This window comes from Ambystoma mexicanum, chromosome 1p (genome assembly GCF_040938575.1).
Source record: "Ambystoma mexicanum isolate Mex_15411 chromosome 1p, UKY_AmexF1_1, whole genome shotgun sequence".
In the NCBI taxonomy this organism is placed as follows: domain Eukaryota; kingdom Metazoa; phylum Chordata; class Amphibia; order Caudata; family Ambystomatidae; genus Ambystoma; species Ambystoma mexicanum.
This window is the reverse complement of record NC_090921.1, coordinates 729,061,456-729,087,999: the sequence shown is the minus strand read 5'-3', so window position 1 is coordinate 729,087,999 and position 26,544 is coordinate 729,061,456. Positions and strand designations below refer to the sequence as shown.

Sequence of the window (26,544 nt, the reverse complement as noted above, 5' to 3'; positions counted from 1 at the left end):
GGATAGATACAATATGCCGTAGTTTCCTCTCGAGATGCTGTATGTCCCTCGCTAAATTGCAGAAGCCATATGCCCAAGGTGGAATTAGCGCCCCGCATTTTGAGGCTTACTTTATAGTGTGTCAATTGCAATTTGTAGCGCATTGGTTGTCTGACGTGCAGTCCCAAGACACCTTGATATTGCAACCACAGTGTACCCCATTCTTCTTGAAAGAGATAATATGCACTGGGAGGTCATGTACCCCTGACCTCCCGCTGCTTTTGAAACTGGAAAATGAAACATGGCATAGAGCCAGCCGCTTACTGCACATAGACTCACCGTATTCCCCCCAAGTACCACTAGTGTCGCTAAAATGGGAAGATCCACAATTCAGATCGAGCGTAAGGAAATATTGGGGGAACCAATGGGGGTTGCGACGGTGGGTGACTTTCTGCAAAAAGGCAAATTAATAGATTTTGATACACTTGCCTCTGAACCAGGGATACATGAAGGACAATATATCACACATGCAGAGATACTGCAGGGGGTACAGAGTAGATGGCCGGTCATTGATGGGATGTTACAGGAAGATGAAATCATAGAAACACTGTATGACATTGCAGAAGGAGGACATAAGGTGTCACGGCTATATGAGCTGTTAATGTCACAATCAGATGATATGATGGTGCAGATCAGGTGCAGGAGGCAGGCAGACCTACAGGAACAACTGACGGATGAATCCTGGAAAAGAGCTATAACATACCATAAAAAGGTCTCTAGGAACCCAAAGCTCCAGTTGATCCAGTTGTATGTCATGCATAGGGCGTATCTGATGCCGACAAAAGATTGCCAAATTTAGCAGTGTGACGAGCAGGTTTGTCCAAAATGCAGAATGAAAGATGCGGATTTACTACACATGTTTTGGGCGTGTGCAGAGATTAGGCTTTTTTGGGAGGAGATAACTCAGGCCCTGGCCGGGATGGGTATAACACTAGATGTTAGTTCCCCAGCGGCTTGCAGGTTGGGTATTTTTGCACACCCGAAGCAAGCGAGAGACGTGAGTAAACTAAAAGACCTAGAATGCATACTTTCGAAGCGCAGGATAGCTATGGGATGAAAAGCACGCAAGGGATGCCCTTTGTGACTCTTTCCCAGAATTATGGTTTAGGTAAAGGGGAGCTTAGGAGATACAAGGCTTTAGGGGCCTTGTTAACTGAGAGGCAGAGGATGCTGAATGCACCAATGGAAGACAGGCCCAAATGTATGTGACTTGTTTGATGCACCGCCCCGTATGGTGGCAACCTTTCTCAAGATGATGCCGGTAGAAGGCTCCTTGACAGCTTCTTTGGAAAAGCTGAGGCAACCCTGGATTGAAGAGCTGGGCAGAAATATATCATTAAAGGAATGGGGGTTGCTGTGGAGGGTGGCGACAAGGGCTAAAATGGATTTGAATGTACGTTATAATGACCGGAGAATTCTAGGTCGCCTCTACTGGACTCCGATGCAGATGTGTGGGTTGGGTATGCTTGATATTGTGACGTGCTGCGGCTGTGGTCGAGAAAGGGGTTCTCTGCTGCACATGCTATGGGACTGTACTAGGGTTGCTGACTTCTGGAGGGATGTGCTTGATAGGCTGGATACAATCTTGAGTGTGGCATTCCCCAGATCTTCAACTGCCGTGCTTCTACTTTCACCCAACGTTAGATGTGATGTGACACGTGACTCGTCATTCTGGATTGATAAAGTACTGATTGTGGCGACCAAGCAAATCCTGAGAGTGTGGAAAACAAGGAAAAAAACACTAGATGGGGGTTGGCTGTCAGATGTGCAGACTGTCTCAAACTTTGAAAAGCATATGTTGTTAAAACAATACCGGGAGGACATTTAGCTGGAATTATGGGGGCCTTTTAATGAGATGAGATATGCTCCTATACTTACAAAAGGCCGAAACTAATCTCCAGTACATTCTAGATGTGTTGGAACATTACACAGCCCTTTTAGGTATCATGATTAATGCTCAGAAATCATGCAAGTTCCCCTTAGCAGTGTATAAAGGGAAAACTCTAGACAGGTTGCCAGTACTGCCGATCAAATGGGAGCACGTTCAGATATTTAGAGGTGAATATTTTTTACGACCCTAAGACGGAACACTTACAAAACACAGTGAAAGTGGTGGACAACATAGACAAATCCATGGTTTTCTGGGCAAAGCTCCCGCTTTCATTGATGGGAGGATGGCGCTATTAAAGATGGTGGTGCTGCCGAGGCTCCTCCACTTCTTCACCAACATGCCATACAGTGTACCTAGAAGCTTCTTCAAGAGGATAGATACAATATGCCGTAGTTTCCTCTCGAGATGCTGTATCTCCCTCGCTAAATTGCAGAAGCCATATGCCCAAGGTAGAATTAGCGCCCCGCATTTTGAGGCTTACTTTATAGTGTGTCAATTGCAATTTGTAGCGCATTGGTTGTCTGACGTGCAGTCCCAAGACACCTTGATATTGCAACCACAGTGTACCCCATTCTTCTTGAAAGAGATAATATGCACTGGGAGGTCATGTACCCCTGACCTCCCGCTGCTTTTAAAACTGGAAAATGAAACATGGCATAGAGCCAGCCGCTTACTGCACATAGACTCACCGTATTCCCCCCAAGTACCACTAGTGTCGCTAAAATGGGAAGATCCACAATTCAGATTGAGCGTAAGGAAATATTGGGAACCAATGGGGGTTGCGACGGTGGGTGACTTACTGCAAAAAGGCAAATTAATAGATTTTGATACACTTGCCTCTGAACCAGGGATACATGAAGGACAATATATCACACATGCAGAAATACTGCAGGGGGTACAGAGTAGATGGCCGGTCATTGATGGGATGTTACAGGAAGATGAAATCATAGAAACACTGTATGACATTGCAGAAGGAGGACATAAGGTGTCACGGCTATATGAGCTGTTAATGTCACAATCAGATGATATGATGGTGCAGATCAGGTGCAGGAGGCAGGCAGACCTACAGGAACAACTGAAGGATAAATCCTGGAAAAGAGCTATAACATACCATAAAAGGGTCTCTAGGAACCCAAAGCTCCAGTTGATCCAGTTGTATGTCATGCATAGGGCGTATCTGATGCCGACAAAAGATTGCCAAATTTAGCAGTGTGACGAGCAGGTTTGTCCAAAATGCAGAATGAAAGATGCGGATTTACTACACATGTTTTGGGCGTGTGCAGAGATTAGGCTTTTTTGGGAGGAGATAGCTCAGGCCCTGGCCGGGATGGGTATAACACTAGATGTTAGTTCCCCAGCGGCTTGCAGGTTGGGTATTTTTGCACACCCGAAGCAAGCGAGAGACGTGAGTAAACTAAAAGACCTAGAATGCATACTTTCGAAGCGCAGGATAGCTATGGGATGAAAAGCACGCAAGGGATGCCCTTTGTGACTCTTTCCCAGAATTATGGTTTAGGTAAAGGGGAGCTTAGGAGATACAAGGCTTTAGGGGCCTTGTTAACTGAGAGGCAGAGGATGCTGAATGCACCAATGGAAGACAGGCCCAAATGTATGTGACTTGTTTGATGCACCGCCCCGTATGGTGGCAACCTTTCTCAAGATGATGCCGGTAGGAGGCTCCTTGACAGCTTCTTTGGAAAAGCTGAGGCAACCCTGGATTGAAGAGCTGGGCAGAAATATATCATTAAAGGAATGGGGGTTGCTGTGGAGGGTGGCGACAAGGGCTAAAATGGATTTGAATGTACGTTATAATGACCAGAGAATTCTAGGTCGCCTCTACTGGACTCCGATGCAGATGTGTGGGTTGGGTATGCTTGATATTGTGACGTGCTGCGGCTGTGGTCGAGAAAGGGGTTCTCTGCTGCACATGCTATGGGACTGTACTAGGGTTGCTGACTTCTGGAGGGATGTGCTTGATAGGCTGGATACAATCTTGAGTGTGGCATTCCCCAGATCTTCAACTGCCGTGCTTCTACGTTCACCCAACGTTAGATGTGATGTGACACGTGACTCGTCATTCTGGATTGATAAAGTACTGATTGTGGCGACCAAGCAAATCCTGAGAGTGTGGAAAACAAGGAAAAAAACACTAGATGGGGGTTGGCTGTCAGATGTGCAGACTGTCTCAAACTTTGAAAAGCATATGTTGTTAAAACAATACCGGGAGGACATTTAGCTGGAATTATGGGGGCCTTTTAATGAGATGAGATATGCTCCTATACTTACAAAAGGCCGAAACTAATCTCCAGTACATTCTAGATGTGTTGGAACATTACACAGCCCTTTTGGGTATCATGATTAATGCTCAGAAATCATGCAAGTTCCCCTTAGCAGTGTATAAAGGGAAAACTCTAGACAGGTTGCCAGTACTGCCGATCAAATGGGAGCACGTTCAGATATTTAGAGGTGAATATTTTTTACGACCCTAAGACGGAACACTTACAAAACACAGTGAAAGTGGTGGACAACATAGACAAATCCATGGTTTTCTGGGCAGAGCTCCCGCTTTCATTGATGGGAGGATGGCGCTATTAAAGATGGTGGTGCTGCCGAGGCTCCTTCACTTCTTCACCAACATGCCATACAGTGTACCTAGAAGCTTCTTCAAGAGGATAGATACAATATGCCGTAGTTTCCTCTCGAGATGCTGTATGTCCCTCGCTAAATTGCAGAAGCCATATGCCCAAGGTGGAATTAGCGCCCCGCATTTTGAGGCTTACTTTATAGTGTGTCAATTGCAATTTGTAGCGCATTGGTTGTCTGACGTGCAGTCCCAAGACACCTTGATATTGCAACCACAGTGTACCCCATTCTTCTTGAAAGAGATAATATGCACTGGGAGGTCATGTACCCCTGAGCCTCCCGCTTCTTTTGAAACTGGAAAATGAAACATGGCATAGAGCCAGCCGCTTACTGCACATAGACTCACCGTATTCCCCCCAAGTACCACTAGTGTCGCTAAAATGGGAAGATCCACAATTCAGATTGAGCGTAAGGAAATATTGGGGGAACCAATGGGGGTTGCGACGGTGGGTGACTTACTGCAAAAAGGCGAATTAATAGATTTTGATACACTTGCCTCTGAACCAGGGATACATGAAGGACAATATATCACACATGCAGAAATACTGCAGGGGGTACAGAGTAGATGGCCGGTCATTGATGGGATGTTACAGGAAGATGAAATCATAGAAACACTGTATGACATTGCAGAAGGAGGACATAAGGTGTCACGGCTATATGAGCTGTTAATGTCACAATCAGATGATATGATGGTGCAGATCAGGTGCAGGAGGCAGGCAGACCTACAGGAACAACTGACGGATAAATCCTGGAAAAGAGCTATAACATACCATAAAAAGGTCTCTAGGAACCCAAAGCTCCAGTTGATCCAGTTGTATGTCATGCATAGGGCGTATCTGATGCCGACAAAAGATTGCCAAATTTAGCAGTGTGACGAGCAGGTTTGTCCAAAATGCAGAATGAAAGATGCGGATTTACTACACATGTTTTGGGCGTGTGCAGAGATTAGGCTTTTTTGGGAGGAGATAGCTCAGGCCCTGGCCGGGATGGGTATAACACTAGATGTTAGTTCCCCAGCGGCTTGCAGGTTGGGTATTTTTGCACACCCGAAGCAAGCGAGAGACGTGAGTAAACTAAAAGACCTAGAATGCATACTTTCGAAGCGCAGGATAGCTATGGGATGAAAAGCACGCAAGGGATGCCCTTTGTTACTCTTTCCCAGAATTATGGTTTAGGTAAAGGGGAGTTTAGGAGATACAAGGCTTTAGGGGCCTTGTTAACTGAGAGGCAGAGGATGCTGAATGCACCAATGGAAGACAGGCCCAAATGTATGTGACTTGTTTGATGCACCGCCCCGTATGGTGGCAACCTTTCTCGAGATGATGCCGGTAGAAGGCTCCTTGACAGCTTCTTTGGAAAAGCTGAGGCAACCCTGGATTGAAGAGCTGGGCAGAAATATATCATTAAAGGAATGGGGGTTGCTGTGGAGGGTGGCGACAAGGGCTAAAATGGATTTGAATGTACGTTATAATGACCAGAGAATTCTAGGTCGCCTCTACTGGACTCCGATGCAGATGTGTGGGTTGGGTATGCTTGATATTGTGACGTGCTGCGGCTGTGGTCGAGAAAGGGGTTCTCTGCTGCACATGCTATGGGACTGTACTAGGGTTGCTGACTTCTGGAGGGATGTGCTTGATAGGCTGGATACAATCTTGAGTGTGGCATTCCCCAGATCTTCAACTGCTGTGCTTCTACTTTCACCCAACGTTAGATGTGATGTGACACGTGACTCGTCATTCTGGATTGATAAAGTACTGATTGTGGCGACCAAGCAAATCCTGAGAGTGTGGAAAACAAGGAAAAAAACACTAGATGGGGGTTGGCTGTCAGATGTGCAGACTGTCTCAAACTTTGAAAAGCATATGTTGTTAAAACAATACCGGGAGGACATTTAGCTGGAATTATGGGGGCCTTTTAATGAGATGAGATATGCTCCTATACTTACAAAAGGCCGAAACTAATCTCCAGTACATTCTAGATGTGTTGGAACATTACACAGCCCTTTTGGGTATCATGATTAATGCTCAGAAATCATGCAAGTTCCCCTTAGCAGTGTATAAAGGGAAAACTCTAGACAGGTTGCCAGTACTGCCGATCAAATGGGAGCACGTTCAGATATTTAGAGGTGAATATTTTTTACGACCCTAAGACGGAACACTTACAAAACACAGTGAAAGTGGTGGACAACATAGACAAATCCATGGTTTTCTGGGCAGAGCTCCCGCTTTCATTGATGGGAGGATGGCGCTATTAAAAATGGTGGTGCTGCCGAGGCTCCTCCACTTCTTCACCAACATGCCATACAGTGTACCTAGAAGCTTCTTCAAGAGGATAGATACAATATGCCGTAGTTTCCTCTCGAGATGCTGTATGTCCCTCGCTAAATTGCAGAAGCCATATGCCCAAGGTGGAATTAGCGCCCCGCATTTTGAGGCTTACTTTATAGTGTGTCAATTGCAATTTGTAGCGCATTGGTTGTCTGACGTGCAGTCCCAAGACACCTTGATATTGCAACCACAGTGTACCCCATTCTTCTTGAAAGAGATAATATGCACTGGGAGGTCATGTACCCCTGACCTCCCGCTGCTTTTGAAACTGGAAAATGAAACATGGCATAGAGCCAGCCGCTTACTGCACATAGACTCACCGTATTCCCCCCAAGTACCACTAGTGTCGCTAAAATGGGAAGATCCACAATTCAGATCGAGCGTAAGGAAATATTGGGGGAACCAATGGGGGTTGCGACGGTGGGTGACTTTCTGCAAAAAGGCAAATTAATAGATTTTGATACACTTGCCTCTGAACCAGGGATACATGAAGGACAATATATCACACATGCAGAGATACTGCAGGGGGTACAGAGTAGATGGCCGGTCATTGATGGGATGTTACAGGAAGATGAAATCATAGAAACACTGTATGACATTGCAGAAGGAGGACATAAGGTGTCACGGCTATATGAGCTGTTAATGTCACAATCAGATGATATGATGGTGCAGATCAGGTGCAGGAGGCAGGCAGACCTACAGGAACAACTGACGGATGAATCCTGGAAAAGAGCTATAACATACCATAAAAAGGTCTCTAGGAACCCAAAGCTCCAGTTGATCCAGTTGTATGTCATGCATAGGGCGTATCTGATGCCGACAAAAGATTGCCAAATTTAGCAGTGTGACGAGCAGGTTTGTCCAAAATGCAGAATGAAAGATGCGGATTTACTACACATGTTTTGGGCGTGTGCAGAGATTAGGCTTTTTTGGGAGGAGATAACTCAGGCCCTGGCCGGGATGGGTATAACACTAGATGTTAGTTCCCCAGCGGCTTGCAGGTTGGGTATTTTTGCACACCCGAAGCAAGCGAGAGACGTGAGTAAACTAAAAGACCTAGAATGCATACTTTCGAAGCGCAGGATAGCTATGGGATGAAAAGCACGCAAGGGATGCCCTTTGTGACTCTTTCCCAGAATTATGGTTTAGGTAAAGGGGAGCTTAGGAGATACAAGGCTTTAGGGGCCTTGTTAACTGAGAGGCAGAGGATGCTGAATGCACCAATGGAAGACAGGCCCAAATGTATGTGACTTGTTTGATGCACCGCCCCGTATGGTGGCAACCTTTCTCAAGATGATGCCGGTAGAAGGCTCCTTGACAGCTTCTTTGGAAAAGCTGAGGCAACCCTGGATTGAAGAGCTGGGCAGAAATATATCATTAAAGGAATGGGGGTTGCTGTGGAGGGTGGCGACAAGGGCTAAAATGGATTTGAATGTACGTTATAATGACCGGAGAATTCTAGGTCGCCTCTACTGGACTCCGATGCAGATGTGTGGGTTGGGTATGCTTGATATTGTGACGTGCTGCGGCTGTGGTCGAGAAAGGGGTTCTCTGCTGCACATGCTATGGGACTGCACTAGGGTTGTTGACTTCTGGAGGGATGTGCTTGATAGGCTGGATACAATCTTGAGTGTGGCATTCCCCAGATCTTCAACTGCCGTGCTTCTACTTTCACCCAACGTTAGATGTGATGTGACACGTGACTCGTCATTCTGGATTGATAAAGTACTGATTGTGGCGACCAAGCAAATCCTGAGAGTGTGGAAAACAAGGAAAAAAACACTAGATGGGGGTTGGCTGTCAGATGTGCAGACTGTCTCAAACTTTGAAAAGCATATGTTGTTAAAACAATACCGGGAGGACATTTAGCTGGAATTATGGGGGCCTTTTAATGAGATGAGATATGCTCCTATACTTACAAAAGGCCGAAACTAATCTCCAGTACATTCTAGATGTGTTGGAACATTACACAGCCCTTTTGGGTATCATGATTAATGCTCAGAAATCATGCAAGTTCCCCTTAGCAGTGTATAAAGGGAAAACTCTAGACAGGTTGCCAGTACTGCCGATCAAATGGGAGCACGTTCAGATATTTAGAGGTGAATATTTTTTACGACCCTAAGACGGAACACTTACAAAACACAGTGAAAGTGGTGGACAACATAGACAAATCCATGGTTTTCTGGGCAAAGCTCCCGCTTTCATTGATGGGAGGATGGCGCTATTAAAGATGGTGGTGCTGCCGAGGCTCCTCCACTTCTTCACCAACATGCCATACAGTGTACCTAGAAGCTTCTTCAAGAGGATAGATACAATATGCCGTAGTTTCCTCTCGAGATGCTGTATCTCCCTCGCTAAATTGCAGAAGCCATATGCCCAAGGTAGAATTAGCGCCCCGCATTTTGAGGCTTACTTTATAGTGTGTCAATTGCAATTTGTAGCGCATTGGTTGTCTGACGTGCAGTCCCAAGACACCTTGATATTGCAACCACAGTGTACCCCATTCTTCTTGAAAGAGATAATATGCACTGGGAGGTCATGTACCCCTGACCTCCCGCTGCTTTTAAAACTGGAAAATGAAACATGGCATAGAGCCAGCCGCTTACTGCACATAGACTCACCGTATTCCCCCCAAGTACCACTAGTGTCGCTAAAATGGGAAGATCCACAATTCAGATTGAGCGTAAGGAAATATTGGGAACCAATGGGGGTTGCGACGGTGGGTGACTTACTGCAAAAAGGCAAATTAATAGATTTTGATACACTTGCCTCTGAACCAGGGATACATGAAGGACAATATATCACACATGCAGAAATACTGCAGGGGGTACAGAGTAGATGGCCGGTCATTGATGGGATGTTACAGGAAGATGAAATCATAGAAACACTGTATGACATTGCAGAAGGAGGACATAAGGTGTCACGGCTATATGAGCTGTTAATGTCACAATCAGATGATATGATGGTGCAGATCAGGTGCAGGAGGCAGGCAGACCTACAGGAACAACTGAAGGATAAATCCTGCAAAAGAGCTATAACATACCATAAAAGGGTCTCTAGGAACCCAAAGCTCCAGTTGATCCAGTTGTATGTCATGCATAGGGCGTATCTGATGCCGACAAAAGATTGCCAAATTTAGCAGTGTGACGAGCAGGTTTGTCCAAAATGCAGAATGAAAGATGCGGATTTACTACACATGTTTTGGGCGTGTGCAGAGATTAGGCTTTTTTGGGAGGAGATAGCTCAGGCCCTGGCCGGGATGGGTATAACACTAGATGTTAGTTCCCCAGCGGCTTGCAGGTTGGGTATTTTTGCACACCCGAAGCAAGCGAGAGACGTGAGTAAACTAAAAGACCTAGAATGCATACTTTCGAAGCGCAGGATAGCTATGGGATGAAAAGCACGCAAGGGATGCCCTTTGTGACTCTTTCCCAGAATTATGGTTTAGGTAAAGGGGAGCTTAGGAGATACAAGGCTTTAGGGGCCTTGTTAACTGAGAGGCAGAGGATGCTGAATGCACCAATGGAAGACAGGCCCAAATGTATGTGACTTGTTTGATGCACCGCCCCGTATGGTGGCAACCTTTCTCAAGATGATGCCGGTAGGAGGCTCCTTGACAGCTTCTTTGGAAAAGCTGAGGCAACCCTGGATTGAAGAGCTGGGCAGAAATATATCATTAAAGGAATGGGGGTTGCTGTGGAGGGTGGCGACAAGGGCTAAAATGGATTTGAATGTACGTTATAATGATATTATATTGGTCATTATAACCAGAGAATTCTAGGTCGCCTCTACTGGACTCCAATGCAGATGTGTGGGTTGGGTATGCTTGATAGTGTGACGTGCTGCGGCTGTGGTCGAGAAAGGGGTTCTCTGCTGCACATGCTATGGGACTGTACTAGGGTTGCTGACTTCTGGAGGGATGTGCTTGATAGGCTGGATACAATCTTGAGTGTGGCATTCCCCAGATCTTCAACTGCCGTGCTTCTACTTTCACCCAACGTTAGATGTGATGTGACACGTGACTCGTCATTCTGGATTGATAAAGTACTGATTGTGGCGACCAAGCAAATCCTGAGAGTGTGGAAAACAAGGAAAAAAACACTAGATGGGGGTTGGCTGTCAGATGTGCAGACTGTCTCAAACTTTGAAAAGCATATGTTGTTAAAACAATACCGGGAGGACATTTAGCTGGAATTATGGGGGCCTTTTAATGAGATGAGATATGCTCCTATACTTACAAAAGGCCGAAACTAATCTCCAGTACATTCTAGATGTGTTGGAACATTACACAGCCCTTTTGGGTATCATGATTAATGCTCAGAAATCATGCAAGTTCCCCTTAGCAGTGTATAAAGGGAAAACTCTAGACAGGTTGCCAGTACTGCCGATCAAATGGGAGCACGTTCAGATATTTAGAGGTGAATATTTTTTACGACCCTAAGACGGAACACTTACAAAACACAGTGAAAGTGGTGGACAACATAGACAAATCCATGGTTTTCTGGGCAGAGCTCCCGCTTTCATTGATGGGAGGATGGCGCTATTAAAGATGGTGGTGCTGCCGAGGCTCCTCCACTTCTTCACCAACATGCCATACAGTGTACCTAGAAGCTTCTTCAAGAGGATAGATACAATATGCCGTAGTTTCCTCTCGAGATGCTGTATGTCCCTCGCTAAATTGCAGAAGCCATATGCCCAAGGTGGAATTAGCGCCCCGCATTTTGAGGCTTACTTTATAGTGTGTCAATTGCAATTTGTAGCGCATTGGTTGTCTGACGTGCAGTCCCAAGACACCTTGATATTGCAACCACAGTGTACCCCATTCTTCTTGAAAGAGATAATATGCACTGGGAGGTCATGTACCCCTGACCTCCCGCTTCTTTTGAAACTGGAAAATGAAACATGGCATAGAGCCAGCCGCTTACTGCACATAGACTCACCGTATTCCCCCCAAGTACCACTAGTGTCGCTAAAATGGGAAGATCCACAATTCAGATTGAGCGTAAGGAAATATTGGGGGAACCAATGGGGGTTGCGACGGTGGGTGACTTACTGCAAAAAGGCAAATTAATAGATTTTGATACACTTGCCTCTGAACCAGGGATACATGAAGGACAATATATCACACATGCAGAAATACTGCAGGGGGTACAGAGTAGATGGCCGGTCATTGATGGGATGTTACAGGAAGATGAAATCATAGAAACACTGTATGACATTGCAGAAGGAGGACATAAGGTGTCACGGCTATATGAGCTGTTAATGTCACAATCAGATGATATGATGGTGCAGATCAGGTGCAGGAGGCAGGCAGACCTACAGGAACAACTGACGGATAAATCCTGGAAAAGAGCTATAACATACCATAAAAAGGTCTCTAGGAACCCAAAGCTCCAGTTGATCCAGTTGTATGTCATGCATAGGGCGTATCTGATGCCGACAAAAGATTGCCAAATTTAGCAGTGTGACGAGCAGGTTTGTCCAAAATGCAGAATGAAAGATGCGGATTTACTACACATGTTTTGGGCGTGTGCAGAGATTAGGCTTTTTTGGGAGGAGATAGCTCAGGCCCTGGCCGGGATGGGTATAACACTAGATGTTAGTTCCCCAGCGGCTTGCAGGTTGGGTATTTTTGCACACCCGAAGCAAGCGAGAGACGTGAGTAAACTAAAAGACCTAGAATGCATACTTTCGAAGCGCAGGATAGCTATGGGATGAAAAGCACGCAAGGGATGCCCTTTGTGACTCTTTCCCAGAATTATGGTTTAGGTAAAGGGGAGCTTAGGAGATACAAGGCTTTAGGGGCCTTGTTAACTGAGAGGCAGAGGATGCTGAATCCACCAATGGAAGACAGGCCCAAATGTATGTGACTTGTTTGATGCACCGCCCCGTATGGTGGCAACCTTTCTCAAGATGATGCCGGTAGAAGGCTCCTTGACAGCTTCTTTGGAAAAGCTGAGGCAACCCTGGATTGAAGAGCTGGGCAGAAATATATCATTAAAGGAATGGGGGTTGCTGTGGAGGGTGGCGACAAGGGCTAAAATGGATTTGAATGTACGTTATAATGACCAGAGAATTCTAGGTCGCCTCTACTGGACTCCGATGCAGATGTGTGGGTTGGGTATGCTTGATATTGTGACGTGCTGCGGCTGTGGTCGAGAAAGGGGTTCTCTGCTGCACATGCTATGGGACTGTACTAGGGTTGCTGACTTCTGGAGGGATGTGCTTGATAGGCTGGATACAATCTTGAGTGTGGCATTCCCCAGATCTTCAACTGCCGTGCTTCTACTTTCACCCAACGTTAGATGTGATGTGACACGTGACTCGTCATTCTGGATTGATAAAGTACTGATTGTGGCGACCAAGCAAATCCTGAGAGTGTGGAAAACAAGGAAAAAACACTAGATGGGGGTTGGCTGTCAGATGTGCAGACTGTCTCAAACTTTGAAAAGCATATGTTGTTAAAACAATACCGGGAGGACATTTAGCTGGAATTATGGGGGCCTTTTAATGAGATGTATGTTTGCACGTGATTTTGGAGCAATTTATGAGTTGAATGTGTGTGTGGGTCTATATGGTGGTTTATTGTGTACAGATATGTGTTTATTTGTGATTTGTCCTGTTCAGTCTATCTAGTTTGTGTTTGTGTATTATGTCTTGACCTATGGGCACTGGGTATTTTGTTTATAGCAGCTTGAGATGATTTAATGGATATATTTATGATAAAATACATGACAATATACGACGAATATTTTTCAAATCGGTATAATTTTGAAACCCATGTGCTATTGGATTATTTTTTTCTTCATGAACATCTAAATAAAGTGTTGAAAAAAAAAAGGAAAATAGAAAGGGTCTCGTTCTAGAGACCACTTAGTTCATGGAGGCTCTCCATTTTCTTATTTTATTTGTTTTTAGTAAACAAATTTGCTCTCGCCTATGCTGAAAATAGACTGGGTGCAAATGTTGATAACACTCAACTCCATGCACCTTCCTGGATGCTAATGTGGTTGAGCAGCCCCCATAAAGGGGATTCTCTGTGCTTGGGCCTTTTATCAGACAGCAGGGCAATCATGAGCTAAGATGGATAGCTGAGGCATGTTTTATCACCATACTGTGGATGAGGGAGCAAGTGAGTGAATGGGTGGGTGAGTGAGGGAGCGTGCAAGCGAACAGACGGGACGGATGCATAGACAGAAAAGGGGCATGGATGGCTTGATGTATAACATGTTGTGTAATCGAACTACTGGCTGGATGGGTGTAGCCTTCGAGAAGCAAGTTCATGGAAGGCTGTGCCAGGCACCCACGCCCCACTCCTCACACCTTGCAGAAGGAAGGAGCAGAAGAGTATGAGCTGTAATTGTAAGAACATGATTCCAGTTGTGAAAATGGGAATTTCGAAAACACTCTCACAAATAATATAATACTGTAGAGGTTATTGGTGTCAAAATGATTTGTTTACTGACTTATTTAGTTCTAGATAGCCCAAAACTATGAATAGCGCGCTACTTCATTTTTCTTTTGTCAGATGTGTATTCTTGTTATAACAAAAATATCTTTTTAGCAACACTGAAATAAAAGTGGCACTTACAAGCAAATCGTAGCAGATATAATATTTTGTTTTAAAACAATGCTCATTCGTAACCCTGCCAATCCTCCACGCATGTCGTGATTAATTGAAAGGCTCAATATATATCATTGAGACTTTTTTGTTCGTTCACAATTACAGCGGAGCACAGCCACACATATTTAAAATGTGCTAGCCAAAAACCTCCAAATGGCGGCCATTGATTTTATAAAGCTACATAGGATAACGAAGTACGAAGAACTGTCAGCCTCATTACGAGCTTGGGGGTATTTCCTCAGTTCTTCCACTGGGAATTCCACCAGAATAGTTTATCGTTACACTCAGGCGGATTCCGTTAGACTATGGGCCTCATTACGGATCGGGCGGTCCAGAAATAACAGTGGCAGTAAACCCGCCGCCACTGTTAATTCCGGACCACCCTATCTCGAGTCCTGCAGGCGGGAGGTGGCGTTCCCGCCAGGTCTGACCTGGCTGGTTTAACACCGCCCGCCTGCAGGTGGACGTGGAAACACCAGCACCATCACAAGCTTGTGCCGGTGTTTCCACTTCCCCATTCCCATTGAGTCCTATCGGACTCAATGGGAATGGGGATTTACCGAATTCCGCCTCCGGAATTTCCGGGACACCAGGGTCGTAAGCAGGAGGGAATTCAACGCACATAAATCTTTCACTTGTTTTAGGTAACGTGGAGGGAAAACCTCCAGCTATATGCTGGAGTTATCTTTTCCACTTTACCACGATTCTCCAAATTTGGTACTGTGGTAAAAATGCCTTAAAATCTGTTGCTGCCATAAAGATTCTGGCAACAGTTCTACCACCACTTTTTTACTGCATCGCCAAACTTGTAATGAAGTCCCACGTCTCTTCACCTTGGTCCTAAACTGAGAGAGCCATCCCGCTCCCATTCATATCCATAACTACTGCATAGAAACAAACGGAAACCACTTTCCCAGGTTACCTGTGTGTTCCCCTAACAGCCGATGTATAGGCATTGTGAAGCTATCAGTAATAAGTACGCATATATCCACATGTGCCCTGCTACTCTCTAGATCAGGAGTGTCAAGCAAAAAGGCCCACAAGCCGGATCAGGCCCTCAGAGCCATTTCCTCTGGTCCTCCACACACAGTGCATATTTCAGAGGAATGTGCTCTGATAGAGGAGCTAAAAACAAGGCTCCCTGGTTGCAGATGTTTTAGTTTCATTCATATGACAGAAAGCCATTGTCTCCAGTGGCCAATTTTCTGCAGAGCATCCCAGGGTCGAAGCACCAAACGGGTGAAAATCAACAGCTTACAGTTGGTTTTGGATTGCGATGGAACAATCCAATAGATGCTCCAGTCATCAACAGTGCACATGAGCATTTGCCAACACCTTTTCATGATGCCTTTGCCCACAATATATACACCAGAATTCTGTCCGTGTAAGAAATCATTTTTGTGCTGGCTGTGCACATACATGTCCCTTCTGGCTGCAACAATATATATGCCAGTACAAGATATACTGGCATATATTTCCACACAAGAACCTTACTCATTTTTGCTTTGCCCATAATGTCAATAATGATACTACAAGAAAATATGTTTGATGCTGGTTCTGCCGATAAATGGCACTGTCCCCATGTAAGAATATACTCCTGTTTGCTTTGCCCATAATACCAGTACAAAATGCCCTGCCACAGTAAAATAAAACATAGCCAAGCTAGCTGCAACAAGTATGGCATTATAAAAACACCCATTGTGTTGGATTTGCCCTATAAAACCTTACAAAATAGAATTTCATCATAAGAAAATATGTGAAAATGTACGCAATGCCAATAAAACATGCAATTCCACTGTAAGAAAACATCCATACTGGCTGCACTAGATTGGCCAGTATTGCACTAATTGTCATGGTTCTGCCCATACCATGCTGGCTACACCAAGGTAGTCCTTCCCCACCTCCAAGTAAGAACAGTCATCAAGTTGTCTTTGCCAACATTGCCCGTATCACATGCTATGCCACTTCCCCAATCTAGCCCCCGCACTTCTGAACGCAGTTGGCTTTGGCCATAATGTCAGTAAAATGTGCCATACGACTATAAGTAAACATCATTTTGGCAATTCCAATACCTCACCAGCCTCGCTCCCTGGCCCACATGCACACACATTCATACATACCATGACACAGTAAGAAAATGCCATGCTTCCTGCCCCAATGTAGTCCCCTAAATCTGCTCCCCACCTAAGGATACTCAAGTTGGTTTTGCCCATAACGCCATTAAAACATGCCATGACACTGTAAAAAATCCATGCTGGTTGCAAGTAGGGCTGTATTTCTTGTAAGAACTTATCCATGTTGTCTTTTCCCATAATGTCAGTAAAACATGTCATACAACTGTAAGAAAATGTCCATGCTGGCTGTGCTAATGTAGCCCCCACATTGCCTCCCATTTAAGAACACTCATCAAGTTGTCTTTGTCCATAGTGCAAGTAAAACATGTCCAGCCACTGTAAGAAAGCTTCCATACTTTCTTATCTGCTCCTACAGTTTCAAAATCCATGCCCCCTCCAAGCTGCTCTCATGCCCTCTGAGCTCCCAAGCACTATGCAGACAGGACATAGGAGAGCTCTGCCAGGTTCCTGACATTTGCGGTGGAGCTGGGGAGCCAGAAACTGCAGTGCCAGGACAGGAGACCTCAATGCATGGGGAGGCACGGGTGAACCAGCCTACTTGCCCAATGGGCAAGGCAAGGCTGGTGTTGCAAAATTTCCTCTGGCCGTCCATGGTCCATTGGGGATGTGCGCTGGGGAAATGCAAAATGTGCAGGGAAACCACTTGACCTTGCTTTTGCTCGCTCAGACCCCGGTGCCTGGCTGGCTCCAACTCAGAGCCCCATCGCACACTATGGACAAGCCCCCATTGGCACCATATATAAACAAAAAATGAAATTGTGAGCTCAACATACAAAAAATGTCCTATGAAACATCACTGGAGCCTGGGATATACCACTAACATAACACCTGTGTATTAGCTGTAACAAACATGAATCTACAATTATTATTAAACTACCAGCTCACATTGCTTCAGTAGTCCACCTCACTGGCACTGTGCAATACAATTGCACGCCTCTTCTTTAAGAGAGGGCCTAACAAGGTTATCTTGCATTGTATTTTAAATTGGTGCAATTTCTACTGGCATGTCATTTTTCCCAAGTGTAGAAGTGGCAAATCGGGCGGTGCTGCTTCAGCGATGATGTGGCAAAAATATGTATTTCTTTACTGTGCATTCATTTAACTACTGGAGGCGCAATGTTTTGATGAGCACGACCATGATTTACTGCAGTGAATCTGCACGGTTGGCAATTTTGCATTTGCAGGTTTGGAATATTTAATGTGTTCCTCTACAGGTATTTTTGTAAATCCTATCGATTTTAATCCAATATCTTCGGAAACGTGTGTTGTAAAATGCACCATATTGACCAATTTAAAAATCATCTCTTGTGGGGTACACTGTCAACTCTCCAGAATTGTTTTAGGATTGCTCACCCCGTTTGCTTGCACTTTTTTACAAGAACAAATGTACGCCACAACTCTTTAGAAATCCACAAGGCGCCACTCTTTACTGTTGTCCTGTTATTTTCATGGGTTTGGTGGTGAGGTCCACAAGGGGTGAATATGACTCCAGACCAGCCCATTGTCCAGGTTCCATGTAATAATGTCCCCTCAAAAATATCACCATGCAAAATGTAGCCGAAAAATGGCGGTTTTTTGTGGGGACATTATTGCATTTTTTTGCTTCCCCTATCCCCATATATATGGTCACCCATATAATATCGCCACAACCTTTTCCCGGCGATATTATGTACGGCGACCATATATATGGGATAATATTACCTGATACCATTGTCCATTGGGTTTGACACCCCTGGTCTAAATTCTAATTCGTTACCGCGTGTCATCCACTAAAATCGCACAAAAAACGGTTTCATTTGAAAATGAGCAACATGTCCCCTTGTTCTTAGTCTGTTCTTTTGCTAAAGACAAGTCCTCATACTAAAGTAAAGTGAAAGAATAACAAATTTGATTAAAAAAATGAAAATATATTATTGAAAATTAATCTAATATAAACTGGGGTTACTTTCAAGCAATGTCTCCAAATAATCTAAACTTGCTAAGTGTCGATCAGTTTCTCCTGAAACTGGCTTACCAACTTTTATCAGGACCAATTTATGGAATTAGATCAGGCTTAGAGAGATGCTGAACATTAGCACAAGTGTTATCAACCAGGACATGTCACTTAATGTTCTGTATCACATGATAAGGGAATATGTTACACATGTAGATTTAAAGCATGCAATATTATGTTGGGATAGCTAAAGAATGATAATTAATACTCCCTTTGCCTGTAGTGTTTACAGTACCTGACAATCTGCCTGAAAGGTATGTTTTGCTATGTGGCCTTAGGATGTTACCTGTTGCAACCTAGTTGTGCATTTCTGTCGGTGGTTTTCTTTTTGAATGTTTTATGTAAGCTACACTCTCTGACAGCTGTCAATAGATCTAGAAAATGTCATCCTCGACCCAGTGAATTTTTCAAAAAATGTGTTTATTTAATCAATCAAATGAAGACATACATTCAATGCCTGTGACCAACCAAATTATTAGGATGTTATCGATATACCTGATTTCATAGGTACTGACATAGTCCGTTTTTAAACGTAAACTAGGTTATGGGGAGTATAGATGTGGGTTTTGGGCAGTACAGATGTTGGTTCTGCAGTCTCTGCTAAGTGATTAACAAATATTTGGGTGAGAAGTGTTTTGCAAAGACGATGTAAAAGTGTGTATCCGTAACCACGTTGTGTGCAGAGATCATAACTTTAAATGTAATGTTCTGCTGCTGACTGTTTCATACACTTTTATATTCATATAATGTTTGGTTCTCTGATGTACTTCTAGGAAAAAGGAAGAAGTTAAGACATTTTGGGAGAGCCTGATGGAAGAACTGTGATGCCCAGGCTCAGCAGGCTTGCAAACAGCACTTCAGTTCCTACAAGAAAGTGCTGATTCAAGCTAAGCGATGCTATTACTCCACTCAAATTCTCTCTAGCCCTAATTTTGTGCAAGAACTTTTTAAAGTGCTGTCTGAACTGCGCACCCCGCTGGCAGTAAATAGGAACTTTGCACATTCTCAGATTTTATGCGACAAATTGGCTCAATATTTCCTTGATAAAATCTCTAAAATCCAATCGGAATGGGCACTCCGACTACTCAGGACTGCTTCCGTACAGGTGCACGATTGCTCCCGTCAAGCAACAGCAATGGAAACTTTGTTTTCTTCTTTTGATTCAATCACTGAGCCTTTTCTGTTGGCGCTTATGAGTACCCGCCATCCGCTGGAGTCCTCATTCGATCCTTCCCTATTGACAGCTGTCAGAGAGTGTAGCTTACATACAACTTTTCTTTTTAAAAACGACTGGCAGAAATGGATATTTGGTTGCAACAGGTAACATCCTAAGGCCATATAGGCCCAAGTTTTGTGAACATGCTGAGTCAGTGCTGCTGTCTTTAAGCATTCTGGAACCACTCCGATTTTAAAGAGCTATTAATGAGAAGACGGAGATGAGGAACTATCAATGAACTCAGATTCTTTAGTTTCCTAGTCGGTAGTACTCCCCCCTTTTGTATTGGTGACTATACCTGTCCCCTGTGGTGTTCCTTAGGGGTCAGCCTTAAACCCCCTTTAATTTAATCTTTATATGAAACCTCTAGCATATCTAATTATATCTCTCAGAGCCAGGTTTTATATCTATGTCGACAATACCCAACTGATCTTCCATGTTGGAGAGCCATTAGGTGATCCTGCGGGTGACAAGAAGGCCTGTCTGGAGCCGATTGATGGGTTGATGACTGCCAATCAATTTTGTTATGCGCTTCCTTGAGACCAGCTCAGCCATCTGCTGAGGTGGAAGGTGCATGTGTCCCAGAGCCTGCTATAGCTGTGCTCTGGCCGGCGAGGCTGGGAGAGTGCCTAGTCCCTGTCTCAATGGCTAGGAATCTCAGTGTATGGCTGTATTCTTCCCATTCTCTCGAGAGCCATGTGGCCTGTGTGGCTAACTCCTGTTTCTTTCATCTACGTTCACTTAACAGACTTCTGGACTGCTTTTTATTCCCTCACAAGATCCAATTGCTTAATGTATTATTCTCTACTAGACTTGACTTTTGCAATGCAATCTATTTGGGCTTACCCAAACGGACTCTCCATAAACTGCAGATTATCCGTAATGCCTCTGCAAGGCTTCTTTTCATTTGAGTCGCAGACATCATATCTCGTCTCTCTTACGATCACTGCCCTGGCTTCCTGTTGCCGGGTCAAGTTTAAAGCACTGATGCATAAGGTCTTCTTCAACACTGCCCCTCTTTTCTTCAGGGTCAGATTTCTTCGGGGACACCTCTGCCAGAGTGTTGTGGTCATCATCTGCTGAACATTTTGGGATGCCTAGATTTAGATTTGAAAGATGGGGTGGTTGTTCGTTCACTGTGCAGGCAGACACACTTTGGAATGGCTCCCCTCTGTCCTTGCGCCTGATCTGCGATCATCTGAAGTTCAGATGAGTTGTGAAGACCTTCCTGTTCTCCCAGTAATATTCTTCTGAGCAGCAATGTGGGTTTAGCTCTGCTGTGTTGAGCCTTCTGTAGTGACGTAATTCCTTTGCAAGGTGCGTGTCTGCACTCTATAAGTCTCTTTACCATACCATACGATGTCAGGGTGATGTTTAAAAACCTTAAGCTGAGAACGTGGAATCAGAGGGCACCCTTTACCTTGCAGAAGACCTGCACAGCATTCTCTGCATCGAAGTGAAGAATCTCTAGAAAACCACATATATTGCACGATAGATCATTGATTTATATGTGTCCACATAGTGCATGAGTGCAATCGAATCTTTAGTCAGGGCTTTGTCTGTCAAGGTTCCTACACAGAAAAAGATGAGCAATTAATTATCATCGAGTTAAGCACACCCTTCAGACACAACCTGCAGCCACAGACTTGAAACCTTGCCCTGCCGTTTCCCACCTTTTTTATTCAGAGTTTGATTGCCCTTAAGTTATATATTAATACGCAGCAGCACCTGGTATATTAGCCCTTGTAGATGGGGGAATCACCCAAGTGGTGCTTAATACCAACGTGCTCTTATTCTTATGACTGTGTTTGTCTGGGCCTACATACAAGGAAACCACAATAGTTAAAGAGATGTAAAGATAAGAATAAATCATATCTTTCTGTTGTAAAGTGAAAGTAATGTCCCCTTCTTCTCATTTATTTAGGCACTCCTTCCTCTTTCCTCCTTATAATATAAAGTGTAATGCATAATGACGTCAAATCAACGTATCACCTTCCTTTGCATGGTCTGTGAATACATATTAATCAATAAATACAAATACAAATATTAACTGTGAAATGTTAACATTTCTCATTTGTGGGTGCAATATCCTCTCGAATGCTCCTAATGTCTTATAATATATGTATGTATGAATGTAGGTGTGGATGTATGGGATTTAGCTCTGTACGTGTGGAGCCGACCCACAGTTTCACAGTTAGGGTGAAGGGTTAGCAGAGGCAGTCGCAGTGGGTAGGGGGAGCATGGGACGAGGGAGCCCCAGCAGGGTAGAAGGTGGGCTGACAGGAGTGATCGGAGATTGGCGGGAGTAGGGTCTGCAGGCCTTTCCTGAAGTGTAAGATAGAGAGGTCCAGTCACATCTATGTTCGTGACTTGTTCCAAAGACTGGGGGCATAACAGGAAAAGGCCTGTTTCCTATTGTTCCCCAGTGCAGTATTTTAGTTCCAGTCTGGAGATGTTGTGGCTTCTGGTAGTGCAATGGCCTGCGAGATGGTATGTTTCTCAGCTAGGTAGGCTGGTGCTTTCATTGTTTATGCTTTGTAGGGGATGCAGGATGCCTTGGACACAGGGATTTTTGATGGGAGGGCCAGTACAGCTCCTTTTGGATGGGGATGATGTGGTCACATATTCTTTACTTCTGTGATACGGTGTGCTGCAGAGTGCTGGAGAGCTTTAAGAGGGGGCAGAGGGAGTCTTGTGAGTAGGAGGCAGCCATGTCCAGTTTGGAGATGATCAGGGAAGGACAGCTGCTCTGAAACAAGGTTAACAAGAAAGGTTTGACTGAGTGTGAGCTGGTGCTATGGTATTTGGGTGTTCTTGTTGATGGGTACTGTGAATGAGAGGTCACAGTCGATGGTAAAGCAGAGGGATGTTGCTTTGGGTGAGTGCTGATACGAGTCAGTTGAGCGTTATGTCATATAATCACTTGGTGTTTCACCCACCACAGTGTTGTGAATAATACAGAAGCACAACTTTATCATTTCTTTCCTGTTAGACACGTGTTCATCTGAAAGTAGCATCCAGACGGTCTATTCAATGCTTTTCTGCTTGATCCGTTATGTTCGCCATTCACAGGTGGGAGCACTGAAAACTGAAGACCATGCACACGCTCCACCTCTTTAGAAGCTTTGCCACACTAGGACGCCCCTATGGGACCCCCCCACGCCCCCCCGCCCCTGTAATGCATCACTGGTTGCTTGTGTGATCCACCTAAGGTTCACATAGCTCTTGGCTGTACTGCACCTTCCAATGTGGGAGATTGCTAGGAATTTTGCAGGTTCATTGTTGGCACTGTTATGCCATAGCCAGTGAATGGTTTGGTGTTATGCACATGTTCTCTATGTCATGTAATCTCAAATTAGGTTATATTGATATGTGATGTTGCCGTACAGACTCTATTCAAACACCCATAGTTAGGAGTTCAGACACCCATGGGTATTAGGACTTTCTGTACAGAACAAAAGGGCGTTCTTCTCCCTGAACAATTGAGATCAAAGGAATAGGACAGGAGTAAGATATAGAGCATCAGGGTTGTCCTGTCTCTTAGGCATATGTCTCTGTTCTCAGCACCAGCCCAGGGATAGAGGTCTAGTACACTTCTTGGAGTGCAGTCTCTATAGAGCATTGAGCATCCCGCTGGGTCACAAAGAATGCAGACTGTCACACACCCATTACTATGCTGGCCACCACACCATGCACATCAAAGCCCGCAGCATTATTATCATGTTAGATACTGGTGGTAAGGGATGGACCGCTTCCCTGGTGTCACAATATACACTATCTTAAGCCACTGTTTCCTTTAGGCAAAGGTTTTTAAGCGTGCAAGACGAAAATGTACACTAGGCCCTGCCTTGCCGTCAGACTCTCTTGTCAGGAATAACCTTAGACTTTGTCTGCAGTTCACTACATTCCAGATTAACGTTTGTAGTGCATTATATGAACTCTCAATGGGTTTGATTGTGGTCTACCACCCAGACAACCCACAGTGTAACGAGACACTACCGATGGCAGATCACGCTCTACACATGACGCACATCATGGATCCACTGCCCCCACAGCTCTCTTCATCGCCCACTATTTGAGGTCTCACTGGTGCAATGTAGCTGGCAGATGAGGTGGACTACAGACCTTAATCAGGGCTTGCTTTCTCTTGCAGATGTTGCTGACAAGGCTGAAGAGCGATGTCGCACGTGGTTCGATGCTAAACATGAAAAATGCATGCGGACAATTTGGGTCCCCATTCTGAACCATTTGCTTTGCTTGCCCATGACGTTCAAGTTCCTTTGCAAACTGGTGCACTGTAAGTGACTCAATTATCTTTGCCATAAGATGGGAGGGGGGGACTGTAGAGTAACACACCTGACATAGCGCTGAAAGGGCCAAGTGAGTGACAAGACTGATACAGCCATGGATCCAGATAAGTGTGTAGTTACATTTCGCATGCCTCAAGTTCAGGCCAACACTCTCAATAAAGAGTGTCAAGACTGATGTAGCCAAGTAAGTCTTTAAATACGCTGCGTAGCTTCTCATCTATAGCGGGGTATACTGGGGGACAGGTGTGGAAGGGCACACAACATATACAGCTTAGCCCTTCACTTATAACTTGACCCGCATCTTACCTGTTTCCAAACCCTGCTCTCCTCACCTCCCGAGACTCCATCTCTGCTACCCTATCCTCCATTGGCTGGCTTCACTTTAACTCCCAGTTTAAATTTCATTTTCTCTGCTTAGTCTTCAAATCTCTCCATGATCTCGCTCCCCCTTATCTCTCTTCCCTTCTTTCTTTCTGCACTCCCTCTCGCTCCCTTCGCTCCGCTGACCACTTCCTTCTCACTGTTCCTCCTTCCCCTTGTGCCTCCTCCCCTTTCCGTTCCTTCCAACTCCTAGCCCACCTGCACTTTAACTCCTTACCTCTCTCAATCCGCTCTATTCCACCGTTTTCCGCATTCCGCACGTCCCTTAAATCTCTCCTTCTCCATTCCCCGCCATGATACCCCTCCCCCTTCTGGCTCCCCCTCTCCCACCCTTTCCCTCTTCCCCTTAATCCTCTCCCTCCACTTCCCCTCCACCCCATCCTCACCCCTTCACCCCTTCCGTTTCCCTCCTCCCCCTACCCATCCTCCCTCTTCCTCCCAGCTCTACTCCACTACTCTCCCCCTTCCCTTCTGTCTAAATGCTCTACATACTGTTTTGTTGGTCTGATTCAAAATTGTAATTTGCTTCTACTGTTACTGTTATTTTGTTATTGTTAAATGTATCCTGTTGTTGTTAAGATGTGCAGCATTTTGGAGTAAAGCGCTATTTAAACTTAATAAATACAAATACAAATACAAGGTGGTGAGGGTAGGGAAAATCAAGAGGCTAGGATACGCAGGTTCCCCAAGTACCCTGAAGGAGAAAACACAAGGTTAGAGTAACTGGAGAACAAAAGGAAAGGCAGACAAAACGAATGCTGGTGTACATTTCTTTTTAGTTGTTTAAAGCTTACTTTTCTTCTTCCAGTACACCAGCAGGGTTTTGTGAGTTTTTTTTTACAAAAAAGGGGCAAAGTTAACAACACTATATGCAAATTACCTTAAACCTAGCAGCTGCAGAACTAAAAAATGAAACACACAAATATAAAGTCCTTTAAAAATATTAAAGTGTGTTTAAAAATATATACAAAGTCTATACAGTGCACTGTATTAAAAACTATTTATAATGGCCTCACATGCAAGACAACTTGGCGAGAGTTGTCTCATGGTCCTTGCTGCTGCTCTCTCTTCCTGCACTCTTTGGTGGTGGTTCTTGTAGAAATAGGCGGCAAGCCGGATCAACAGTAACAGTGTGGAGGAACTCCAAAGTCTTTGTAGGGCGGGCAGTAGGCAGTGAAAGGCAGAAGCGGCAACAGCATGTGGGGGCCCCAAAGTGTTTATATGGGCTGGGCTGCGTATGTCAAATGCAGCCCAGCACTCAGAGACAACATGGAAGACCCCCACTACTCATTCCACCGGGGCAACGTCTGCCAGGTGTGGCCCAGGGAGTTTAGGTGGGCCACCTGAAAGGGGGTGGCCCTTAATTTCAATTCAGCCCCCAGGCTGGCTAAAAATACATTTTGGGTGCTCTGCTGCTATGGGGAGTGCCAGTCATGAAAGGATCCCGGGGCCCAGCGGTAATAGAAAGCCACCTGGGGGCTGGCTGTGCTAACAAGTTCCCCCCTACTAGTCGGGGGAGCACCAGTATGAAGGCACAGGCTGCGGCAGTAACAGAGCGCCGCTAACCCTCTTGCAGGGTTTTTCTCAACTGTCACTCTGCTCATGCTGGTGACCATTTTTTTTCTTTTAGCATAATGGGACCCTCGAGTGCCCAAGTCCGAGGATCCCTTACTCTAACGTTTTTCTTTTTTCCGGGTCCTCGGCGCAGCTCTCGCGCCGGGGATCCTTGCTTTCATTCCCCCGACCCGGGGGTTACATATCTCACACGTTAAAATCAGGCCAATACTCCCAACAAAGGTAGCTATGGCTTCAGACAAGCTGCGTAGCTGCCCATCTCACACCTTAAAATCAGGCCAACACTCCCAACAGAGAGTGACAAGACGGATGTAGCTATGGCTTCAGATAAGCTGCGTAGCTGCCCATCTCACACCTTAAAATCAGGCCAACACTCCCAACAGAGAGTGACAAGACGGATGTAGCTATGG

The 26,544-nt window shown here is 45.0% G+C and overlaps 1 protein-coding gene across 1 annotated transcript in view; it reads left to right on the top strand.

Annotated features, from left to right (window-relative positions):
- Positions 1-26,544, top strand: part of LOC138507837 (E3 ubiquitin-protein ligase DCST1-like) — a 484,214-nt gene that overhangs the window by 246,289 nt on the left and 211,381 nt on the right. Inside the window, exon 6 of the mRNA XM_069625446.1 lies at positions 24,022-24,165. Within this exon, the coding sequence (XP_069481547.1) occupies positions 24,022-24,165 (144 nt within the window). The remainder of the gene's footprint in view (positions 1-24,021; positions 24,166-26,544) is intronic.